This window comes from Anticarsia gemmatalis, chromosome Z, assembly GCF_050436995.1.
Source record: "Anticarsia gemmatalis isolate Benzon Research Colony breed Stoneville strain chromosome Z, ilAntGemm2 primary, whole genome shotgun sequence".
In the NCBI taxonomy this organism is placed as follows: Eukaryota; Metazoa; Arthropoda; class Insecta; order Lepidoptera; family Erebidae; genus Anticarsia; species Anticarsia gemmatalis.
Window position 1 is genome coordinate 6,365,126 of NC_134776.1, and position 23,607 is coordinate 6,388,732.

The window sequence follows — 23,607 nt, forward strand, 5'->3', positions numbered from 1 at the left end:
ACAAATAGAAATAGAAACACTAACATAGTTCGTGTATTTTTTCAGTTAAAACAAACCGTGTATTGATATTTGTTCGGTTCGCCGAATCAACAATCAGCCAATTAGGGAGACAAATGTTTTCCGAGGGAGTAACGAATAGCGCCTGATACCGCGTAACACAACCTACACTTATTATAACCTTTATTGTTCGACAACTTGGTAGAAAAACTTGAATTGCAATTAATCTAAAGTATACATGTATTTGTATATCTAAAATATTGTGGGGCGTCCAGTAACACACAGTGTAAAGGCGAGGAACGCCTAGATGTTGTTAGAAAAGGCTAGGTCGGGATGGGGAAGCGTGGCTTGGACAAAGAGAAGCCTATACTCAGCAGTGGGTAGAATTGGACTCTGAATATTCACGATAAAAAGTGCGATACATACATACATACACACTATCACGGCTATCTATTTCCCATAGGGGTAGGCAGAGACCAAAGATTGAGATTAGGTATATATTCCAAAAATGTTGTCATAGCAAATAGGAAACCTCCTGCATAATTTTCCAAGCGAAGGACATTCTAAATTCTATATTTTGTAAGCGTCTAACTTTACATTTGAAGCTCGTTACTAAGTTGTCGGACCCTATTAATCTAACTCAGCCTTTTTCATTTCAAACAAACATGCTATTACTTCACAGATATTGTTCTAATTCATGTAGTAATTTCGCTCGACACTGTGTAACACAGTGCACGATCTCAGTACGTTTTTTATAGGGTCGTTACAGAAAGCTGTGCTATAATTGGAAAGCTTGCCAAGAATCGTGCATGTCACCCTGTCGTGAATTAAAACAGTGGTCAATTACATGCGAACATGTAACCGAGTGTCACTAAATATATTTAATTAAAAAAAAAATCATTTTACTTTTATAATAATTATATTAAAATTAGTCTTAACGAAAGGGTATCTATATTTTATAACAAAGGTTATGATGATGACAATGTCCGATATTAAGTCGCTACAAATACTGGTATTCATCTGCATCCGGGGAGACTGAAAGCCGACTGCAAAATAGTTGGAAGAAAGGCTGTTGTATATTATAATAAACTAGAGGCCCGCCCCGACTGAAATTTTTTAACCTGAAATCTTGTCAATCACTAACACGTTCCTTCAGAAAAGCTCAGTGTACTGCTGAGACCCGCATAAAGCCGCGTTCAGTAGATTTCAAGTTCATCGCGAACAGAAATTCATACCGACGACAGACGCGGCAAAGGCACTTAGTATTATAAAATATAATGATAGTTTCATATTTTATAGATATTATCTAATACGATTATATAGTTAAAACTGATTCATGTGAGTGTAATTATTGGGCATTGAAACCGATATTCAGATTAATTATATGATAATTATATAGTAATAATAATGTTGTGGAATTAGGAGATTAATTTAAATTAGATCTAAATGTGCTTAGGGATTTCAATTATAGCAGATATCTATTTTGCGCATACTATTTCGGGCATAGTTATTTAGTTATACATATACTTAGCTCAATTTAATTAGGCATAAACAAAGCGATATTTAAAAAGTGCTTATTATTATTAAAAACCGAATATTTAATTCGGAAACTCATTTTTCAATTCCAGAATAATCACGATGAAAGAATGCTGCTTTTGTACCTACGTAAAATTTTCCTAGAACTCATATTGTTTCTAAAAACCCCAGCTTCTACCTTCACAGCGTTATAACATTCACACAAATTAAAATTTCGTAGAACGCACCTCATTTGTAAAAGCACCGACCTGCGAGTTAAAAACTCGAGAATTTTGAAAAGAATTATCACAAGAAAACGCCCGAAACAGTTAAAACCGAATACATTTTCTTCATAATATGTAAATGTATGAAAATAACGAAGCGTAGAACTTCAAAAGCTCGTATTTAGCGTAATTGCGGTCTGTAGCCGTGACAGAAGAATACACGGTGATTATGCAGCCGCAGAGCAATTCACGATACAAACATTTGCTTTAAATATGGTGTCAAATAGTTCAGTCTTAGGCTTTCATTCGTTTTTCTTTTTCAAGTCAATCCACGTGACCGTTAATTTACCCAAACTACCTAAACTATCTATACGTGTAGAAAACAGCAGCATTTTAATAATTTCAAGTAAATTCGTTTGGTGATTATTACTTGCACCATTTTTTGTTTCTAAAAGACACCTCCCGCACTAAGAATTGCTCATAAATCGCGGGGACTTTTACAAACATACAAACAACGGACACAAACCACAACCAGACCCGAAACAATTATTTGTGGATCGCACCTCTATAGACCTAATTTTCATATACATATGTAATGGCTCTACAGGAGTCACGCCTCTAAGGTTTATTAATGAACAGGAACTTCAAAAACAAAAATACTAACGATAACGAGATTATTAAACGCAAAACTTATTAAAGCAAGCGGCACAATCTATATTTACTTATGATTTTTATATATTTCTTTCCGCGAGGGTATTTTGTTAAGAAAAGCGCTCGTTGTGAAGCCGAGCCGTAGTTGTTTCTCTTCGCAAAAAACCTCAGTTGATTTTATCTTCCCTGTAACAATGCTGGCACTCACAATGGTTCAAAAAAGAAAAAAATAATCTTAAGGAGCGACCATCTTAAATGTTTTAAGAAATACTTCCTCTGTGAATATAAAACGTATAGTTTTGAAACTTTATTCATGCTACAAGCGAAACAAGCAACAAAACAGAACTAAGTCAAAAATATTTTCTTATAGTAACTTCATAGCTCTTTAGCTTTTGCGTTGCATCTTTATTATAATAATATAATGACAAAGACAAAACGCTGATTATTCCAACCTTAAACAACATTTGTTGATAAGGCAATCAAAGTATAGAAAAATCACGAATTCAACATAGACCTCAAGTAAAATAAAAACAGACTACAATATTTAAGGTACACATTTTCACGGAACAATTTAAGTTGAAATAAATACCTGTATCTACCTCTGACGTCACCACTTAAATCAACTTTAGCAGACAATTTTCTGTACAAATTTTGTCGACGACGATTAGCACTTACTCTCCAAAAGTTTCCAAAACTTTGATGCGCCGAAAGTTTGGTAAACGGTCCATATTTGCTATCACCCTCGTCTAGGGGTACATTCAAATAACTGACAGTTATTTCGGAAAATCGTTTTTGAAAGATATTGTTGTCCTTATCGTTTGGGTATTTTTTTGACCAGTACCATAGAATTACTAGCTATAGAATTTTGTATGAAAATCTGATCAGCGCCTCTAGCGGGTGCCATAGAAACAATTTTTGAAGTACATTTTTAATGTCGTACTCTCGTCACTAGACAGTACCGACTTTACAGAATCGCGCTACTGGACAATTGACATGTCATTGTGATAATAAGACCACAATGAGCGAATGAGAAGCTGAGAGAGCTACCTTTTTTCGTAAGTATGAAGAATATTAGTACAATAGCGGACGAATATTAATACAAAAACTAAGCATTATATATAAAAATAAGCATATTTAGGTCGTGACATAATTTGATCCAAATTCAAGCTCAGCACCAAAAGTATTATTCTAAGTCTATGTACATGTATTAAATTGGGTCAAAAATATAAATTGAAAAGTTTAAAATGGAGAACAAAACATCAAAATCTGAGTTGCCATCCTCAATAATGAAAAGGCTGGAGGGTGAAGTGTAACTTTGAATACTGTGAAACAAACAATAGCATGAATTATTCAGTAAAATATAGTGACCGTTTGCCTTTTCAACATCAATGATTCAAAACTCCGGCTTTACTTCAAAATAAATACACGAATGTTTATAACGGAATATAATGTGTAAATTGTTTGTTTTGATAACAAATTCTGTATTTTTTTTGGTCTATTAGTAGTCTAGAATAAAATTTACTGTACGGGCTTGAATGCAAAAGTCGGGAGGGAACGCTCTAGAAAGACATAAACGGTAATAGTACTCGTAACCAGCGGTCTTGTATGAAATTAATGAGGTAAGGGAAATTTGTTAGGATCGTATAGGTGACGCCAAACAACTTGAACACAAGAAGTTATTTTAGAAAGCAAACTAAACGTAGACCCAGTGCAGAGGACTCTCGGTTGACTGTTCTACCAAACAAGCGATCGAAGCGCTATAGCCCTAGCCGTTGCGCTCTGCTATTCTTTCAAAGCGGACCTAGAAATCGTTCCCTATGATATAGCGAAATTGTTCAAGTTATTTGGCGGCAACTGTACCAACCGATGTCTTTTAGTCTCTGGTAAAAAAACTATATGTGATATTATGTATGTGCGCAATAATGGTATTTTAAAAGAGTTTTGTTAGCATAGTTAGAATTACATAATTTTCTCGCAGAAACTTCCGTGTAAAAAGGTACACGGAAGGTTCTACGAGAAAATTATGTAATTCACGAAGAATTCAGAACCTCATATCGAATCACGAGAAGGTTATATACCTAAAAAGGTACTATTTACTAACGGCAATAGCGGTACTTCCGAAAGGGCTTGAGGTAGATTGTTTTGGTTTTTATTCAGCATCTATTATTTTGCTCTGGATAGGCCTAATGATATTGGGTCCGACCGATATTTCGGTCGACATTCATGGACACAAATAGAAAAATAATTAGAAAACAATCGCAAATGGAACTGTAGAAGCGTACTCAGGTTAACCCGCTTATAATAATGGGCTATGCTGAGCCGAACGTAATGTTAAGCCAAATATTAGTTATTACGGATTGGTATTGGTAACGCCAACAGACACTGTCGAATTGAAAAGCCGACTTGTGTGAAACACACAAAAAAAGACCTACAAATACGCCTATATTTCCATTTAGAAATCCCTTTGAACAACTATTGCACATAAACCTACAAGCAGAAATCGATTGAAACAAAGAATGATGAAAGAACAAACCTTTACCACAAAATTGTACACCCTGTGAAGTACGAATGAGGAAAACTTCGCAAAAATATCAAGAAAAGGTTCATGGCATACTACTGATGGCACATAAACTTGGATCGTAGATTGTAGCAACTGTAACTGTAACTGTGTAATTTAACATATTATATTTTTAAGGATGGTACTGATCGTTAGTAAGTGGCGTTCATTGCTTACCCCTATGGAAAAGACGTGATTTTAAATATAGTCCTACCTATAGTAAACTTATAAAAGACAAAAAAAATTTTTTTAGATGACATTTAGCATCTATTTGGAAAAAAGTGGGGAAGTTTTACAGGAAAAGCTGGCATGAAACCTACAGCCACTCTTTTCAATGTTAAATTAAGTGCAGTGTCAACTTAAATAAAAAGTGCATAAAATTGGATAAAACAGTACTTACTTAACTATGCATTTTATTATATTTACTCCTATTTTACAAGAACGGTGGTGGTTTTAATAAAAAGCAGCAATATCTGGTACAATGATTGAATACAATAGGATATTTTTCAATTACGGCGCATGATCCTCTTTGATGCACAATGAAGTGAATCTAATATCTTTCTTGACGCAAGATCCAATGACTTAAATTTTAACAAAGAGGAACTTTTTTACTTTTAGAACTGAGTTTTTGAGTAATAGCCAAGTGGTCTAAATATTTTTGTCCTACCCAAGTGATAGAGTCTTAAAATCCAAGGCAACACACCAATGATTCTTCGTAATTACATGTGAATTAGGAATTATTTTCACTTTTTCTATAGACGAAGACAAAAATCTTGTATTGTATGCGTAAAAAAAACAGTTTTTAAAGGGATACGAACCCGCACTCAACCAGCTATGTTAGATGGTCGTCGTTGTTTCTTGGACTCTACTTTTTCACCACTTTTTACCGCTAATTTTACTGTCTGTAAATAATTATTTCCCAAGCAAGACATGGTTTAAAAGTTTATACAAATATGCTGTAGCAAAAATACGTGCACACGGACCCTTTTAGTTGCAATCAATGTTTCAATTAATGAATAATATTCAGTACCCATAAATGCGTCGTAAACCGCAACATAATTGGTGACACGACATCGCTGTTTGATTCGAAAGGTAATAAATAGTTAAACAGTGACTCATATTAGTTCGCAAATGGTTGAATACAAATGCTATGTGGTTGACACGACAATCAATTATGTACAGGCCGCATGAACATAATACAATATTGACAAATTACGGTAAATAACAAAATAATCATAATTAATGTTATTTAAATAATTTATTGGCAAAAACAGAAGTGCTCATAGATAACGCTGTAATCGATTAGTTGGTTAAACAATGTTGTCGTAGCGGATATTGCATAATTGAATCATATAGAGTGGTGCTCTTCCTAAGTATAGCCATGATTTGAGGATAATATTATGTCAAAAGTTGGTTCAGCTTATATTAAATTTACTAGCTGACCCGTGCGGCTCTGCTCGCGTGAATTTCGTACTGTTGCTTATTCGTTTGAGCACACGAATTGCGAAGCACTCGATACACCTACACATAAAAATGCTAACAACTCTTTTGTCATCTAATGGTTATTTACGAAAGGGACCCGAAGAGCACACAATGTGACACAGGCTCAGACAGGCCTGATTTCCTGTGGTTACCTTCTTTTCCGCTCTCGTCTGTATCCGTACCAGTTTACAGTGTAAAATATAATACCTTATTATAGGCTGACCATTGCTTACCCGTCTGGATTCAGAATATTATTATAGGTACAGACAGACCTATCTGTGCCGCAGCTCTTCACACGCGTAATAATGTAGGTATACTTGCGTTGATACGTCCGAAACCGCGTAACCCGTAATTATTTTTTAAATATCATCCGTCGTTTATTTTTTAAAACTTACCACATAGTCTGTTTCATAGCTATCCAATTTATTTCCTTAATGCAACCAATTAATTTGGTTACGTGTTACGAACTGACAACAAACGAAATTACTCGGTTTGCCATCTAGGATATCCCGACCGCACCGGAACCACGTAAACCAACATTTTTGTGTAATATATCATACAACATTTATGTTTGAAAATCTTATAAATGTATAGCCTGTTTTAAAGGTATTTTTTTTACTATAAAGCAATCAAAATAAATTAATTAGGAAAAACATGCTGTGTTGCTGACCATAACGCCATCTATTGGTTGGTGCTAACAACAGGTATCGATACGGCAGGCACCGCGTTAACCATATGCCATGCGAATGTTGTGAAATGAATTGCAATGCCATCTATGGTCTCTTTAGGGAAACGCAGGTTCAAACGATTTCTACGTATTTTATTCAATTTTCTAAAAATCTATGAAATTTTATGCGATAAAAAGTATCCCAATACTTGCTCCACTACTTATTCTATGCATATAACAAATGTCAGTGCATTCTATCCGGTAGTTTTTACGTGATAGCGTAACATACAGACGGAGGACAGACAGACAGACAGACAGACAGAAAAGAAAATTATAAATTGCAGATTCGGTATCAGTATCCGTTACTAAACATGCCCCATTGGTTTTTTTTTTAATATATTCAATGTACAGAATTGACCTCTCTACAGATTTATTATAAGTATAGATATAGCTGTCGATTAAGCCTTGATAATTTTTCATAAATGCTTAGTTTACTACTGTTTGAGAAGGTGGTCCTTTTTTATAAGTCATGACGCTCCCACTGCTGAATAGGTTATTCCGAACCAGGTAGTGGAAGTACCACTCCCACAAAATAAGGAAAAATCCCTAAAGGTCAAACCAAGAATGCTTCGAAATTATGCCGTCCCATTCCTAGCATTACCGAGGTTTCTGTTGTTGATCTAACTTCAATCTGTTTGCCGAAGCTCTACAAAGTGCACTTGGCAAACTTGAATGAATATTAAAAGTTCAAGTTCATGTTCTAGAAACGTTTGCATACAATCCTATTGCAATATCGAGTTGATGCGAATAATATGAACTTTATGACTTGATCTCTCTCATATTATATTGGATTGCTTTCCTTTCTACGTCTATTTCTGTTTGTTTGTTTACGCGTTGGGAGATTCCCTATAGAATATTCGGTCATACATTATAATAGCAGTGCTTAATAAAAATTAAAGAATGAAAATCATTTATCTGACAATCAAACATTACTAAACTAATATTTCTGGTTCATTGTCTACTGTATTGGCTGTAACATATTATAGTTGAAAGTAAAACAAAGTTGTTTAACAAAACTTAAATCTTAGGACGGGTTCAAAAGCAGAACATAAATATTTCTCAGATAAAGATGTCAATTGGGTACAAATTATGTATAGTTGTGAAAAATTGCTACAGATATAAATGGTAGCGTGATTTGAACTGAAGTGAGAGACCGAGTTATATTTTGAGGTTAATAAAGAGTGGGCGAGGTGGTACGTGAGCCGACTATGTTCACAGTAGCAAATATGCAAACAATGTACACATGACACTGTGTTCAAGTGTGTTCCATGTTTCACACCGGCTGGACAACGTTCAAACTTTACACACTCGCTTACGTGCGCTTAATCCAGAAATACAGGATACTTTTTCTTGCATGAGTTGGACTTTCACACATTTTTTTTGTGATATATAGATAGGTAGTAGACAGAAGGAAGCAAAGCAGGCCTAGGGAGACCTTTCTCTCTGAATAGGTTGGGTTAATTAAAATAATACTATGTACTGTTAATAGTGGGACAGTTCTTGATATTTTTTTGGGCATTCCAACCTTCCAATAACTGGCTAACAGTTACAATAGTGAAATCTCGAAATTGCAAGACAATGCTCAAAACTCGTGCCGTCCTCATTTCACACGTTTGGTCGTGTTTCGTAGACTGTATTTCGCATTAGATTGGTTCTTTTGTTCTGTTTCGCTGCATCTGTTCTATGCAAAAATCGATATAGTACCAAATGGGAATTGTTAAAAATTCGTGATTGACTTTTGTTCCTGATGTACTACAGGGCTGAAAAGGAATATGTATTTCATAATAAAAACGTTTTTAATCAAATGCGCAGCTATGCTTAATTCTTCAGCCGACACGGGTGGATATTTAAATATCTCGTTGCAGCGGAATTTTAAGTTTGCTTAAGAAAAATGTTTTAAGACTTAATAAAAAACTGAGCTAGCTGTCGAGCTTGCAGTCTTAACGAAGTCGGATTTCAGTATTAAGTCTTGTCACAGGAGAAAATTAAGAATACTTGAGCTACTTTGACTGGGGTACACAATAAACTGAGCTCGGGTTTATAAAACATCAAAGAAGAGTTTAAAGGATTTCTGTAAGACGATCAAGTATTTAATTTAAAATACAACTAAATTCTAGAAACGTTTATCTACGCTTAGTTGTAGTGTACCTTGATCTCTCAGAAGCTAATTCACAACTGCAAACGTTGTCAAACTTCGGGCAACTGCTGAGAAATTCTTATGAGAGTAATCTTACTACAGTTTCCGGGAAGGCCGGTTCCACTTGTTATACCGAGTAACAATTAGAACTAGTCATTTCTATGTATGCCTGGAATATGGCATTCAGCAATTTCTGACCAACTCTCATACTCCTGCATATTGTAGCTTTTGTACGAATTGATTACGTTTTTTTTATCCTGTTACGATGGCGAAGAGTCAAATAAATCAAAGCGCGTAAAATCACCATAAATCGAAAAAAAAAGGTAATTTAAAAGAACTATTTAGAATCAGTCTCTTATCTGGCAAATGATTTCGTGTGCTTCTTATTGGAAATATCTATGTGGAAAAGTAAACCATTGCTGCGTAGCGGAAAATCACCTGTTTTATAAAATTATAAAGTTTATAATGTTTTAATACAAGTGCAGTGTATATAGCAAGTAGTGTAAGAACGTAGGTAAAACAACTTTTGTTATTGTGCGCTTAAGCCAGCTACTGCATATGACGGCCTCCACTCACGAACAATGCATGTTGTGTTGCGATGAAATTTCGTATTCAACTAATTCATTGCCATGCATTTTATAGAGCCAGCGAGTTGTTACGATATTATATGTGACGGTCACTTACTTTTAACATCATTTAATATGTTTTTTGTTCCTAGAGTGAACTTAAAGCTTACTCTTCTAAATTTAAACGAAAAATAAATTAGTCACGTCTAAGTGACTGGTACGTCGTTAAGTTTCACATTATTTTATGATGTTTAAAAACGTTAAACCAAGACCGTCAGGTCCACGATAGCCGGAATGTAAAGTGTGTAAAGCAGGTGGTTTAAAAGGTTAACATTTTATTTTAGTTTAAACCAAACTCGCGGTCGCTTTAACCTTTGACGGTGGCCAAGAATTAAAATTATGAACGGCGCTCCTTTTTAAAATACTGTCGGCCATTTTCAGCGTCGTACATTTTCGTATGCAGAAATTTATTTACGAATGTTTTAAATTCTTGCTCAAACTTTCCATTCCAGTTGGTGAAGGTGCGTTAGTGGCATACGTAATGAGACGATTCAAATTGTATCAAGCTCGTATCAGAATAGCACAATGTGGTAAATTATTTCAATTATTCAAGCATATTGAGTGAGATTCGAACTTATTCATACACCCACAGTCACTACGAATGTCGCATAAATAAACATACCACGAATTAGCAACAATTGAAGCTTAAATGGAATACGATTGATATTCTCTCGACGTTTCTAACATAAGCTAGCTGTTCTCTAAATTGGTGACACCGAGGTGTTTACGTGAGATGAGGTGTTGGTAATGTGGTCACTCACCGAGAGGGTTCATGTGTTTAAGTTTAATCGAGAATACTATGTTTAATCGCGTGGTACAACTTTACAAACTGGAGAAGAATAGCAGCTGATGTTTACATATTAAATAGAACTACGAACAATCCTCTTATCGCGCAGACATAATGTATGCCATTTTAATTCTTTACTGCAACGTAAAATTCTTGCCGGGTAATACTTGCAAGCATACATTCATTACATGAAGCCTGTTATACTCGAAGATGTAGACAGAGGTGTATGAAATAAATACACCCACGATTCGCTTTCTGCAATGTGAGTCTCGTGTAATAGAGGTAAACTCCTTTGCCGTTATATGCTGAGTAAGTTACCGAACTCTCAGCGACTACTAAAAAATATTGTAATTAAAATTAAAACACTCCATTTCCCGATCTTATAATCAAAACCCAGCGTTTGTGGTCAGTTTGTCGAATACTTGTCCTAGACCACAGAGGTAGTCTATTTTGTAATTTTATCATCTAAACTAAGTCGAACTGTTACATTACACAATTAAATGACCGTCTTTAGTAGCTAATTATAAGGAAGCTTCTTCGCTTGGAGAGTAGAAACAGCCATTAAGTTCGTAAATAAGCTACGTAGTCCGCCACTGTACGCTCTGTACACGCTCTAATTAAATGCACACATTTCTGTAGGCCGTGAAGAGGTAACAACTCTTTAGATGACAGTATTTGTACTGTTTTCGAATATATCTTATTGTCCAACGACTACTTGCGACTGACGGAAGAATATAATATCTAGATTTTAAAACATCATCGAGCTGCAGCTGTATGCTGGGGACAGTTGCCCATTTGCCATAATTATTTAATTTAAGATGTACACAAAATTATTTGTTTATCTAGGAAAATCGAGCATGCCGCGGCTCTCTTCTAATAGAGTTTAAATTTCCTTCAAATAATAATCGTCATTAGCAATATTTGGCTGCCGTGGCCAGTTTTAATAAAGCCGGTCTAAAAGGCGGAAGTGTTTAAGTGTGTGCACAATACACAGGTACCCGCTCTATTCCATCATCTCCGGCGGGACGGACCCGATCGTTGGGAGGTCGTGTCAGTTTCTGTGTACCCTCTGAGACACGGAGGCCTTCGACCTGAAACTGAGAAAGTCCAGAAATTTCCAGCGCGGAGTTTGAATTCAAGGCCTTTGCGTTGCAGATGAATGTACATGGCCACATATCAAATAAATACTTAAAATTCTAAATGTTATTTCAAATACAGAATATCATACAATTTCGCTCCAAACAAACCCATTCTAGTCAGGTGTGAAGCCGAATTTCAATGGAGGTAATTAGTGCGGGTAACAGAATAGTATCGCACATGAAATATTCATCAGTAATAGTGAATAGTAGGTAAATTGCACTGCATTGTTGCTCAAGGTACGTGTCGTAGCCGACTGGTCTGCAACTGCACCGCCGAGTATTAGCATGAAAGCCTTTGCTGTCTTCTCTGAAATATCCTAAAATAGACCGATTTTATGCAGGCATATTAGTACTTGGTTCATTTCCTACACAATACCAGTCTATTCAGGAAAAGTGCGCTTCCAAAGTTGTAAAAATAACATTTTCAATCCGGAAACTAAAATGAACAAAAATACTGCGTTGTTCTATCTCCGTTTTCACTTTCCCTGTACCTATATCTACGTAATGCATTCACTTTGAATAAAACATCAGCGAAAGAAAAACATTCGTGACTTATATTCGGAGAATAAAAAGTAGAAAACGTATCGTACAATACTTTTGTGTTGAACCTTTGATCGCTGCGAAGTTTTCGTTCTCCGCCGGTGACAGTCAAACGTACGACGGATTTCAGGAGCGAGTGCTCACGAGACTGACAGATGAAAATCCGAGAGGAAAAGAGCAATTGAACCTCAACAAGTGAGGTTTTCCCCGACAACGCTTTGATCTAACTTCGATATTTTCTTTACGAGTATTGCAATAACAAAGGTCTAAAATAAATATTTTTCTTTGTTGAATACGACATCCTCAATCCAGAATTTAAATGAAAGTGACTTGAAGTAGTCGTCTTTTTTTCAAATTAGACATTCATACTGATTTCTTTAAATCAGCCATTTCATATTCGTAGCGTCTTTAACAAACTGTCACAAGATTTTCCGCATGACTTCTCTCGTCCATTTTTACAAAAAGGTACGTTTTTGAACTTGAAGTAAACGAGATACTTTTGTCCGAATATTCTTTATTACTAATGCAGATTATCGTTCGTGAATCTCGTTTGGCATTCATTTTAAAGAACTCTGAATGATTTATTCGTAATCCTAGATTTCTGATTTATGATTCGTGAAATTGAGTAGTAGGAGCTCTTATAATAATCCGATAACAATACTATAAGTGCGTAAATTTAAAATCATCAAGAGATTATCATGTCGAGTTTTATACAATGGTTAAATTAACAACAGCATATCGAAACTGTACGCAGTAAACAGGAGAGCAATATATTATTTTGCTAAATGAGCGTAAAACAATATTAATTGCTGTACAGTCACGGGGGATGCTTGGCCTACATTTTTCTTCCTAGAAAATTTTCATGGACAGTAATTAAACGACAGGAAGAAGAAAGTTTTTCAAGACGTTCCCCGTGGCGCATTGGTTTAGTTGGCCATGCCATTGCAAAGAAGGTCGTGGGTACGATTCCCACAAGGAGCAAATAGTTGTTTCAGGTCTATTTGTATTCTGTGTCCGCACAAAAATAATAGTTGTTTTAGTTCCAGTTGTACTCTGAGTTTGTTGCTTGTATGTTGGTAAGTCTCCGCGACACAAGAGAAATTCTTAGGGCGAGAATTGTCTTTTAAACATATTAAAAAATAGGCTGCACTTGTTGGAACGGCATAAAGTTGTACGATATTCGTTGATGATTTTGTATAGTACGCACCATTTAATTTTGTATGAGAAACGAGGTAGATAAAATAAGCGAAATGCATCGATTACGGCGTTTTTACGTTTCGTCATCGCACTCCTTGCCTAGTGTGTTATTATTCGTTTGCCCCGCCTATGTCTTATATTCAAAAACAAAAAGTAACGTATAATGGTTTGCATAAAATTTTACAAAAGCGAGATATAAACTAAGAAATAAGCATTTTTTGGTAACTATATGGCATACATACCTACATGTGCATGCAAGACGTTTGTTCAAACGGGGAAAACATACTAAAACTTTACGACTGCGGTACTCTTTAAGAGTAAAAATGCCTTCACACGGATGTTCAAAGTATACTAAAGAGATAATATGATATACTTACGTTCTTTTGATGACGAATTAAACCTTATAAAAAAAATCTACCGGACATGTGCGGTTTAACGCGCTTGAAGTTTATAACGAATCCAAAGCTATATTACTGAAAAGTTGTCAATATTTTTTGCTTAAAAGCGACCATATAGACAAACTTTCATATTTGTAACTAGTGGCTGGCCAAGGAGACGCCCGGCTTAAACGGTTACTTACTTGAAACAAAAGATCCTCTTGAATCATCCTATTTATTGAAAAAACCGCATCTAAATTTGTTGCGTAGTTTTAGAGATCTAAGCATACATACACGCAGACAGAGACAGACGCGGGATGCGACTTTACTTCATTCTATGTAGTAAGGTAGAATTACCAGAATTTATAAAATATTTGATATCAATAATATTTGTAGTAACTCAACTCTTAATATTACATCTAATAATACGAGTAGTGTATAAGCCATTACTGTCCCATTGTAGTGGTAAGGTCTTAATTTCACAACGCTTGCTAAATGCAGACTGGGGAGTCTGCATTTCTACAAGAACTGTTTTAAATGCATGCACGGTTTCTCCATTAAACGTACTACATTACGAACATTTAATTCTAGAAGTCTGTATAAAATTAATTAAAGCTGCGTAATTAATTCCACCTTGGTAAGGTAGAGGAAGAACTTTGAACTTAAAATCGGTTATGCGGTATCTAATCTAGTCTTCCTGATTAAGAATGGTATTAATCATCTAAACAGTATTTCAATTATACAAGAAATTTATTGCATTACTTTTATAAATGAATATTTTTAAACACGCGACTATCTTATTGCTAGGCAAGGACCTCCTAAACGAGGGAGGGCTTAGGCCGTGAGTCAGTCACGCTGGCCAAGTGCGGGTTGACGACTTAGCACGCCATCAAGAAAACCGTTAACAATTTAATAGGCATGCAAGATTTTATCACGATTTTCATTCATATTAATATATTATTTCAAAATTGATTGAAAATGACAAAATACATACTGTAAAACTAATCAAAGTTTACGCGACGCGACGTAAGTAAGATAATAATTATGCAACATGCAATAAACTAACATCGCGTTAGTAGGGCTTAAAACAAACATAGATCAACAAGAGCTGTGCGCTGAACGTGTTCAAATTTTCTAAACGGCGCACCTGTGTAGAGCTGTTTGAACATTAAGCTAACTTATTTATGCTGGATAGACTTGCACTCTAATGGCTTAGAATGGGTATTACTGGTGTAAGCGAATGCATGTTTAAGCATTACTTGTAGATATATTACACTATCTTCTGCCCGCGACTTCATTCGTTATTAAGATTTTCCGGCAGTATGTTATTAATACTATGTACAAAATTTTATAAAAATAACTGTTTTTAACTATCTATCTAATCAGCCTGTTCCCACCCACTGTTGAGAATAGACCAAAACATAAAATTATGAACCATTTAAAAGCGAGAATGAGTTACATAGGCGGCCAGCCTATTGCTATATGTATTCAGGGCACATTACCAAACTTCGGGTTACTATTTAAAAACATTCTGATACAAATTAGTAAAGACCAATAGCACTTAATCCGACCCGGGGATCGAATCCGAAACGTCATGGTCAGCAGGCGGGTACACTACCGACCTCGCCACAAAGCCAGTTAAAGTTTAATAATATGTAGGTAGAAACGCGATTCTATAGTTGGTAATATCGAGTCATAAAACATTTAAAATTTACTTCAAAATTTGTTCCTTTGGCCTCCACTAGAGGCGCTGATCATATTTTCATACAAAATTTGTCTATAACTGGCCGATTGTCAAAATTTGATAGTGGTATATATACGAGTATGTTCGCGCTATCACACACGTAATGGAAATAAAAATAAGTCTAACGTACTACCGCCCCGCTTATATGTCACGCGTCACGTTACCATCCATTTGATTCTAGAAAGGAGAGGAAATAGTGCTTGTTTCTGCTGACATCATAAAAGAGTTGAAAAAGACGAATAAACCTCGGTAAATTGTATTTCCGTTTATTTTCCGTTTTATTTTCTCCGATATCGTTGATAATTTTAAACCAAACTGTGTACGATATGGTCCACTATTTTTATTTCTCTTATAACAAATAATATACTGATCACGCTACTATACTAAAATGGGTTCAGTACAGAAAATTCTGCTGCTTAAGTAATAATTCATAGCAACTTAAACAGCCGACTCCCACCGAACAGTCGTTTCATAAACAATGCCGGTCCGAGCATAATACATCCTATACGTTCCACCGGCATAACAAACAACCCAACTGTTGCCTTTCCTGGAGTCCGCTATAAAAATTTGAATAGTTATCCGTCGGAAATAACGAGCTACTTTCCTAACTCATGTTATCTTTGCGAGGCGGCATGGTTTATTGTAGCTATTTTTCACTCACTCTCTCTTACGCTCAAGTTACATCATTATTTCCTCGCGAATGTGTCAAAGAGTGCATTCGCGTCACTATCGTCAATCAATGCTATTCTCTGAGAAATTGATGTTCAGTCTAACGATGTGTCTATTCATGGAAGCACTGATTGGCTCTTATTCATCGTATTGACTGAATTGTTAATTTGATATTTCCTTAATATGATTTCTGATTAACTGTTTGAATATGCATATCATGTTCAAATTATACCCATCTAATTTACTTAGCCTTTGTACAAGATGTTCACAGAATTCTTTTTTCCAGGTTTTCGTCGACATGGACGTGTACTACACTCCTCCACCGGATATGGAGTTATTAATGAAAGATGAAGCTTGCGCTAGAAGCGAGCCGGCCTCTCTGAAGGGGTCTACACATAGCGTCATTGTGCCGGTACATGGCGCTATACCAGGCGTGCACGGCCACACGCCGGGAGTCCACGGCTCCTCGTCATCGCTCCACGGATCTACGCCCGGGTCTGCGCACGGATCCCTCCCAGGCAATTCGCCTAGAGGATCTGACGAAAACGTCTTAATCGACGTCGAACGTAACATCGCGAGTCTCGAGCAATCGATTCGAAACAAAGAAATCGCAATAGACATGGATTTCTTGGAAGAATCGCGCACACACAAAATCAGATCGGCCGGAAAACGCTTCTTAAAGTAAGTTAATTTTTTCTTCATATTCAAAATCATAAGTAAGAATAAAACTCACTGTAGAAGATACATGTTCAAAACACGATTACAGAACCTAATTTAGAACTGAGTTTTAGTTCAATAGGTACACACGAGTTTACGGAAATTGAATACTAGATCTAAATAAAACATGCCGTGAGTCTGATTACACCTAATTACCGGTATTCTGGGAAACTTCTTTACGTAGCGTTGAGTCGAAAGGTCGTTTAAATCGAAACGTTTACGATATATTACCGGTCGGGACTCGAACAATTGCTTAAAGTAATCACGGGGCTAACGAGCGGAAACATTTAGTAACTTGTACAAGTTCAAGTTGTCATTAAACGGATTTATGGCCTACACTGTTCAAGAGCGCAGTTAAAGCAAACGCTCGATTTAACGTCACTTTCCATTCAACCTCCTACGGCACCTTTATTCTCGAATTTTATGCGGTAATATACAATACAATAGACCGTTTTTACATATTTTTACATGATATGTTTCTCCCATACTGATAGCTATTTTACGAGGTCACGTAATGTGACGTCATCAACCGACGTATCCTGTTTATGTGCTCCTTTTGCGAAGATCTATTTTGAAGGATTAGCTGCGATATTGTTTCCCTTATTAAGAAAAAACTGTTGATTAATAAATAGCTTATTCTTCCTCAAACACAAAGTTCATTTACGTATAATAACGGACAAACGCCTTAAGAATATTAAATGAGATCTCGAGTGTCGAGATATGATATCTTAACACGGAGGCTCATATACTCGATTGCGTTTCCAAAGTAAATTATACATCTTATTTGTAACAATACATTTAATATGCCGCTTGTTATTTCGTAATAATATACGATCAACAAGTTAATACGTTACAGAAACGAAAGCATTGTTCGGAAAATCCCACGTAGGTTTTCTTAGAACACAGATTTATTAGAATTTATTCGTTCAAATAATTGGAATGTCGTTCACTTCAGATTTATTATTGTAACGTGTTGCTTGTTCATGTTTAGTTATGAAGTAAAATATTAGCAGGAAATAAGAGTACTATATTAAACGTAGGGTAGAATTAATAACTTCGTCAACTTAGCACGTAATACTCACAACGATTGTAAATAAAAACGACAAGTTACCTTATTTATTAATACCTTGCCATACTGTACATTTTAAAACGTTTGTTTACTTGATAAATCTTGTCACAATAAAGTAGCAAAGTTCGTCACAAAGGATAACACGGTTCGCGAAAAGTTAAAAGGATAGTATTACGGAACAGTCATATTACATACTCCATCGTATACAATGATCAACGCAGGTACATAGTATTTTTTTCCATAGGCGTGGCTTCACCCTAAGCGGCGGGGAAAAGGTAGTGATCGAGATGCCCCCCGAACGCAAACGTCCGTCTACGCTCAAGACGATGAAGACATTCATGCGCCTCGGCAAGGCCAGGCCCCGCGGCAGCAGCGGTGATGAAGAAATGGCCCTACTTGACACCCCCGGGCCATCGTCAGAACCAGACCGCCCTATCAGTCAGATTTCAATGTCATCTGACGAAGTACTCGTCGATGTTCGCTCCCCGTCGGAGACACCCAAGATTAAAAAAGTGTAAGTATTATCAATACAATCTTATTCGATGAAAAATATAAAACTGATAACTCACAAATAAAATTAATTTCTAAATAGGGGAATAACAAGAGAATCGGTAAAAAAGAAGATAGAAAAAGGATTTATCCGTTGCACTGGATTATGATAAATAAATACTTTTATAAACTTGTGTTTTAACAGTTTTTGAACGAAATAGCAGAAATAGGCTTGCTACACACATATTCGATACGAACAATTGCAGTTATTGCTTCGAGTCGTTTTTGTTGTTCGATAATAAATGCCAACGTGTCGAATCGAATATGTGTAGCAAGCCTAAATTATCATTTTTTAAGTAGTTAATATACAGTTCCTTCACGATTATATTTTGCTCACAGTCGCTCAGCCATAGAGACGGGCAGTCCATCGGCTTTGAAAGCAGCTGACTTCCAAGTGTGCGTGACGGTGATCGAAGCCCGTCAGCTCGCCGGACTCAATATGGACCCCGTCGTCTGCGTGCAAGTCGGAGACGTGCGCAAATACACCAGCGTTAAGGAAAGCACCAATTGCCCATATTATAACGAGGTACGTAGATTTTAACAAAAATCCAAATCTAGAAAATGTGTCTGACTGACTACTAGCACCAAAACTTACCAAAAGAACGATTTGCTATATTTACTGTCCACGCAGTATTAGATAATAGAGTTTTATTTCGATAAAAAACTGGCTTTCGATTTTTATGGGGACGTCATGGTCACATAAATTTTTCGGCGTGAGCATCTGTTTCAAAAACTTAAAATTCCACTTTACCGTCTCAATTAAGTGAAAGAAAATTCATAGACTTTCATAAAACCGTTGATCCTCTTAGTAATGAAAGCAAGTATTAAAAAACTTGTTTTTATTCATACCGTTTCAATATTCCACCACTATTTTAATTTGCACCCCTCAAAAGTAGCAGGTTTCATTCGCGGCGCGCCCGTCTGCTGCATAATTAAGTGCTTCAAACTAATTTAGTATTTTAGTTATCAAAATATTTGCTTCAGAAAGTTAGTTTAAAAGTTATGGACCTCGTATACCGTTTAGGATTGGTTAGTTTAAACTATGGACTTTGTTTTGTAGGTGAAGTGGTTCTCGTGAAATGAGTTAGGTAGAAACTTTCTATTCACTCAGTTGTTGATGGAAAAGAAGAACAATAGGAAGTAATTTGGGATTTTATTAAATTTAAATTGAAGTGTGTTGTTAGTTAAGTCCAAATAAGTACAGTCTGTCCATCGCACGATCTCAAGAGTGTCCAGGATTCGGTCACGCAATAGAATGACGATATGAAGTAATCCACTTTCTTAACGAACTACGAAGTGGAACAATGTATGCGAACATATAGGATTTTGTGTCTAGAACTATAGTTATCTGTCGATGGCAAAATCATGTGCATACACATAATTTTCCCATCTAATATTTAGTCAAAATAATGCCATCTCAACCGGGAATACATACAATACAAGAAGATTTACTTAAGCGCATTAATGTAGCTCTGGATTATAACAAGTCTACTAAACAAGGTACTTTATGCCATGTTTGAACAGGGATTGGTGTGTTCTGCTTCATACACTAATGAACACTCGAGATGAATCACTATTTCCTTAATGCAAATCCCTGGAACGGGTTTATTCGCTGTTTGCGAAGTGTGTTGTTGTTATTGGAAAATCGATCTCAGCACGCCATGTGGCAGAAATTCGAAATATGTGTCCCAGACCCCTGTTGGTTGGTGGTCCAAAAGTGTGTGTATGGGGTTTCAAGATATTACCTTGGACATGACCTTTTTTTGTTAGATAGACTAAGATTTTTTAGGTAAATGCTGTCAAGTAAGCGCTCTGTAGCTCGATTCTATCGATACTATCGACTACAGACAACCACCTAGCTATCCATAATTTTTGCACGAAAATATGTTTAGCGCCCCTACCGGGGTCCGTGAAAACTATTTTGGCAGTTCATTTTAAATGTGTTAACTCGATACTCGACGGTACAGACTATACAGAATTGTTATTCATTTATCTAGTTACTAAAATTTTACAGGCGCAATGTCCCAAGCTAGTGCAACAACTAGGTGGCGTTGTCATCACGCATACAGCGTTTCAAGCTTACTTCATTATCATATCGCTCAATGGGTTTATTTTAGGGAAAAATATATAACGTACTTTTATAACATTGCTGTAATACGAAGTGTTTTAATTAAGTCACGCACGCAGAAGTTCATTTAGTTTCGTAAAGTCATGGTGGTTTATGAAAATGATGAAACTATTGTAAGTTTGAGTTTTTGACATAAAACAAAAGATTTTGTAACTAGAAAAGAAGTTTTTTCGATTGTTGTATAAAATTAAATCAGTTTTTCATTGAGGTCAAATATTAAGACTGATGTCAGAAGTTATATTTGGTGAATGTACCACTAGCTCGGAAAGAGAGGTAGAGCCTTCTGATATATGTTCATTATGAGGACGAAAATTTCGAGTTTGACTAGAACCTATGCTGTTTGAAAATTTACCATGTCTATGGCATTATGTTGTGTAAATTTCAGATAAAAAAACAAACCAAAATCTAACGTTATCTTTGTCCACAGTACTTCGTGTTCGACTTCCACATGCCGCCAATAATGCTGTTTGACAAGATCATCACATTATCGGTAAGTCCCACTAGCGCCTACTTATCGCCTTATGCGACCTCTAAATGTGCCGTTAGCGAATGACTAGGGCTTAGTAGGCTATATTACTATTTTGTGCGACGAATACAGTTCTGAGTGAATGGACGTTTGAATGAAATGTATGGGAATGTAAAAGGGTGTGAATGAGAATGACAGATAATGATTTCGCTAATTGTGTGTGATACGAAGTCTTTAGGATTGTTTCCCGGAAGGAATTATACTATCTTAAAAAACATTTATTTATAAGGATACAAAACATTTAACTGCAGAATTCATTAACGTGCAACAGATGTCGTAACCGATTGCTACGCTTGTAGCAAACGCTACGAAAACGTAGCTGGCATTTGCCAATGATTAACGGTCGCTAATTAACTACCTATATAACAATATACTTAGAAATAGGTTGTAACAGTTAGTACTATTGTAAATGCGAGAACTTTTGCTTCATTTTTTACCTAAAAAGCTACGATGGATTTTTATGACATCATAGTATCATATAAAATTAGCCCTCTATTGCATGAGCCTTTATATGGTATTGCACTTTTGATGTCATATTATTTTATAAACACAGCGTAACAATTAATCCAATTTTTTCGCAATGACATATGTATATGGGCCCACATGCGGTAGAGGGTTAAAAGATACTTTTTAAACCAAGAATTTTTCTGATTCGGACAAAGTCGCGGGTCGAAGCTACTTAAAATAATAAATGCAAGGTCATTTACAGTCGCGCCGTCATCGTCGCTTTGAATTCCAACTCAATATCAAATGTTGTTCAAACAAATTTATTCATTAAACCCTCTGTATTATAAAACAGCTGTAAGCCGAAAATGTAATAAAATATGAATGGATCCGACGCTGTTACTTATGGTGTAAAGTATAAGTGATGGCGGGATTCAAAGCGATCTGCAAAGACTCGGTATTTTTTAACCTACTTAATAAATTAAATAGCAAGAGGTTTTCAATGCGAGGCATTTTTTTATCGAACAGTTTATAATAACAACTTCTCAGTTGCAATTGTATGAAAATTGATTACATGAGCATACATTTTTGTTCGAAGCATCAAAATGCATCGTTAGCTATTCTTTTTCACTAAAGATGGCAGTTCACCGCAACGAGATAGAACATTTGTTCTTCGTTGATTTAAAACGAGAGTGACACTAAAATGAATTGGAATTCTTTATCGATCTTAAATACCAGTATCAGCTTTGTTTGCAATTCATTAATTGTAATCATATTATTATGGGTGGGTATTGAAAATCTGTGATTTAGACTGGCCCTTAAAATTCTGTTTTATATTGTATTGTTAAAATGCATTTATCTCTGACTTCTATCCATAGAAAATAGGTGAACAAGAACTTGTTTTATATCAAGAATTACAACAAATGCCATGATTTCGCATCTTTTCTCCTATGGGTTATTTTTTTTAAGCCAAATATGTGGGGCTATAAGTGTTGTCATCGCTGCGGTTGATTCGCCTTGAGATTTTCATAACCATAACCTGTTGTCATGGCAACGACACACCTTCTAAAAGGGCCGCGAGAAGAAACATGGTAAAAATTCGTGACACAAGCATCAAAAATAATGGAATAGATAAATAATATAATATAAAATCTTGAACATGTGAGCTTTAAACTCTTTTAAAGTAATACTGTCTGCTAACCGCACTTGTCCAGCGTGATGGACTCTTTTTCTCATTCCGGGATTTAGAGGCGCCTATAGCCAGTTGCGCTAACCGGTCAGTAAACGATTTGTGGGTGAAGCAACCATTGGCGCGGTCATTCCATAGATGGGTGACCGCATAGTGGTATTTGAACTGGGCGTCTCCGTGCTTCGGAGGGCACGTTAAAAGACGGTCCCGTTTGTTGTCTACTAAGATAACAGCCGTTAAGCCACGTCAAAGGCCTCGCGGGCGGCTGGAACAACTTTGACACTAGGTTGACCACTAACCATACGACAAACAAACAAACATTCCGGGAGGGATCTCCACGATGCTCTGTAAAAGAACAGTAGGTATGTAGCGTCATATCTCCATAACAATTTCAATGTTGCAATGTCTAGTTGAAACAGGTTTAGTGACATTCAATATTTCCCGTCTTACTTCGGTTTTACGGTAAAGTGGTAAAACCGCACTACTCGTGAGTACGAAGATATACGACACTGGGAGTATACCCTCGTGACTCTTGCTACAGGTGGAAGCTATGTTTATGGGGCTACAAACATTAACAACTGTGTATAATTGTATATCACTGGCACTATGATACCAG

The 23,607-nt window shown here is 36.1% G+C and overlaps 1 protein-coding gene across 1 annotated transcript in view; it reads left to right on the forward strand.

The window, feature by feature from the left end:
* The window catches only part of LOC142986483 (otoferlin-like), a 151,863-nt gene that overhangs the window by 68,329 nt on the left and 59,927 nt on the right, over positions 1-23,607 (forward strand). The window contains exons 4-7 of the mRNA XM_076135001.1: positions 16,656-17,050; positions 18,400-18,669; positions 19,044-19,230; positions 21,260-21,322. Coding sequence (XP_075991116.1) covers positions 16,656-17,050; positions 18,400-18,669; positions 19,044-19,230; positions 21,260-21,322 — 915 coding nt within the window. The remainder of the gene's footprint in view (positions 1-16,655; positions 17,051-18,399; positions 18,670-19,043; positions 19,231-21,259; positions 21,323-23,607) is intronic.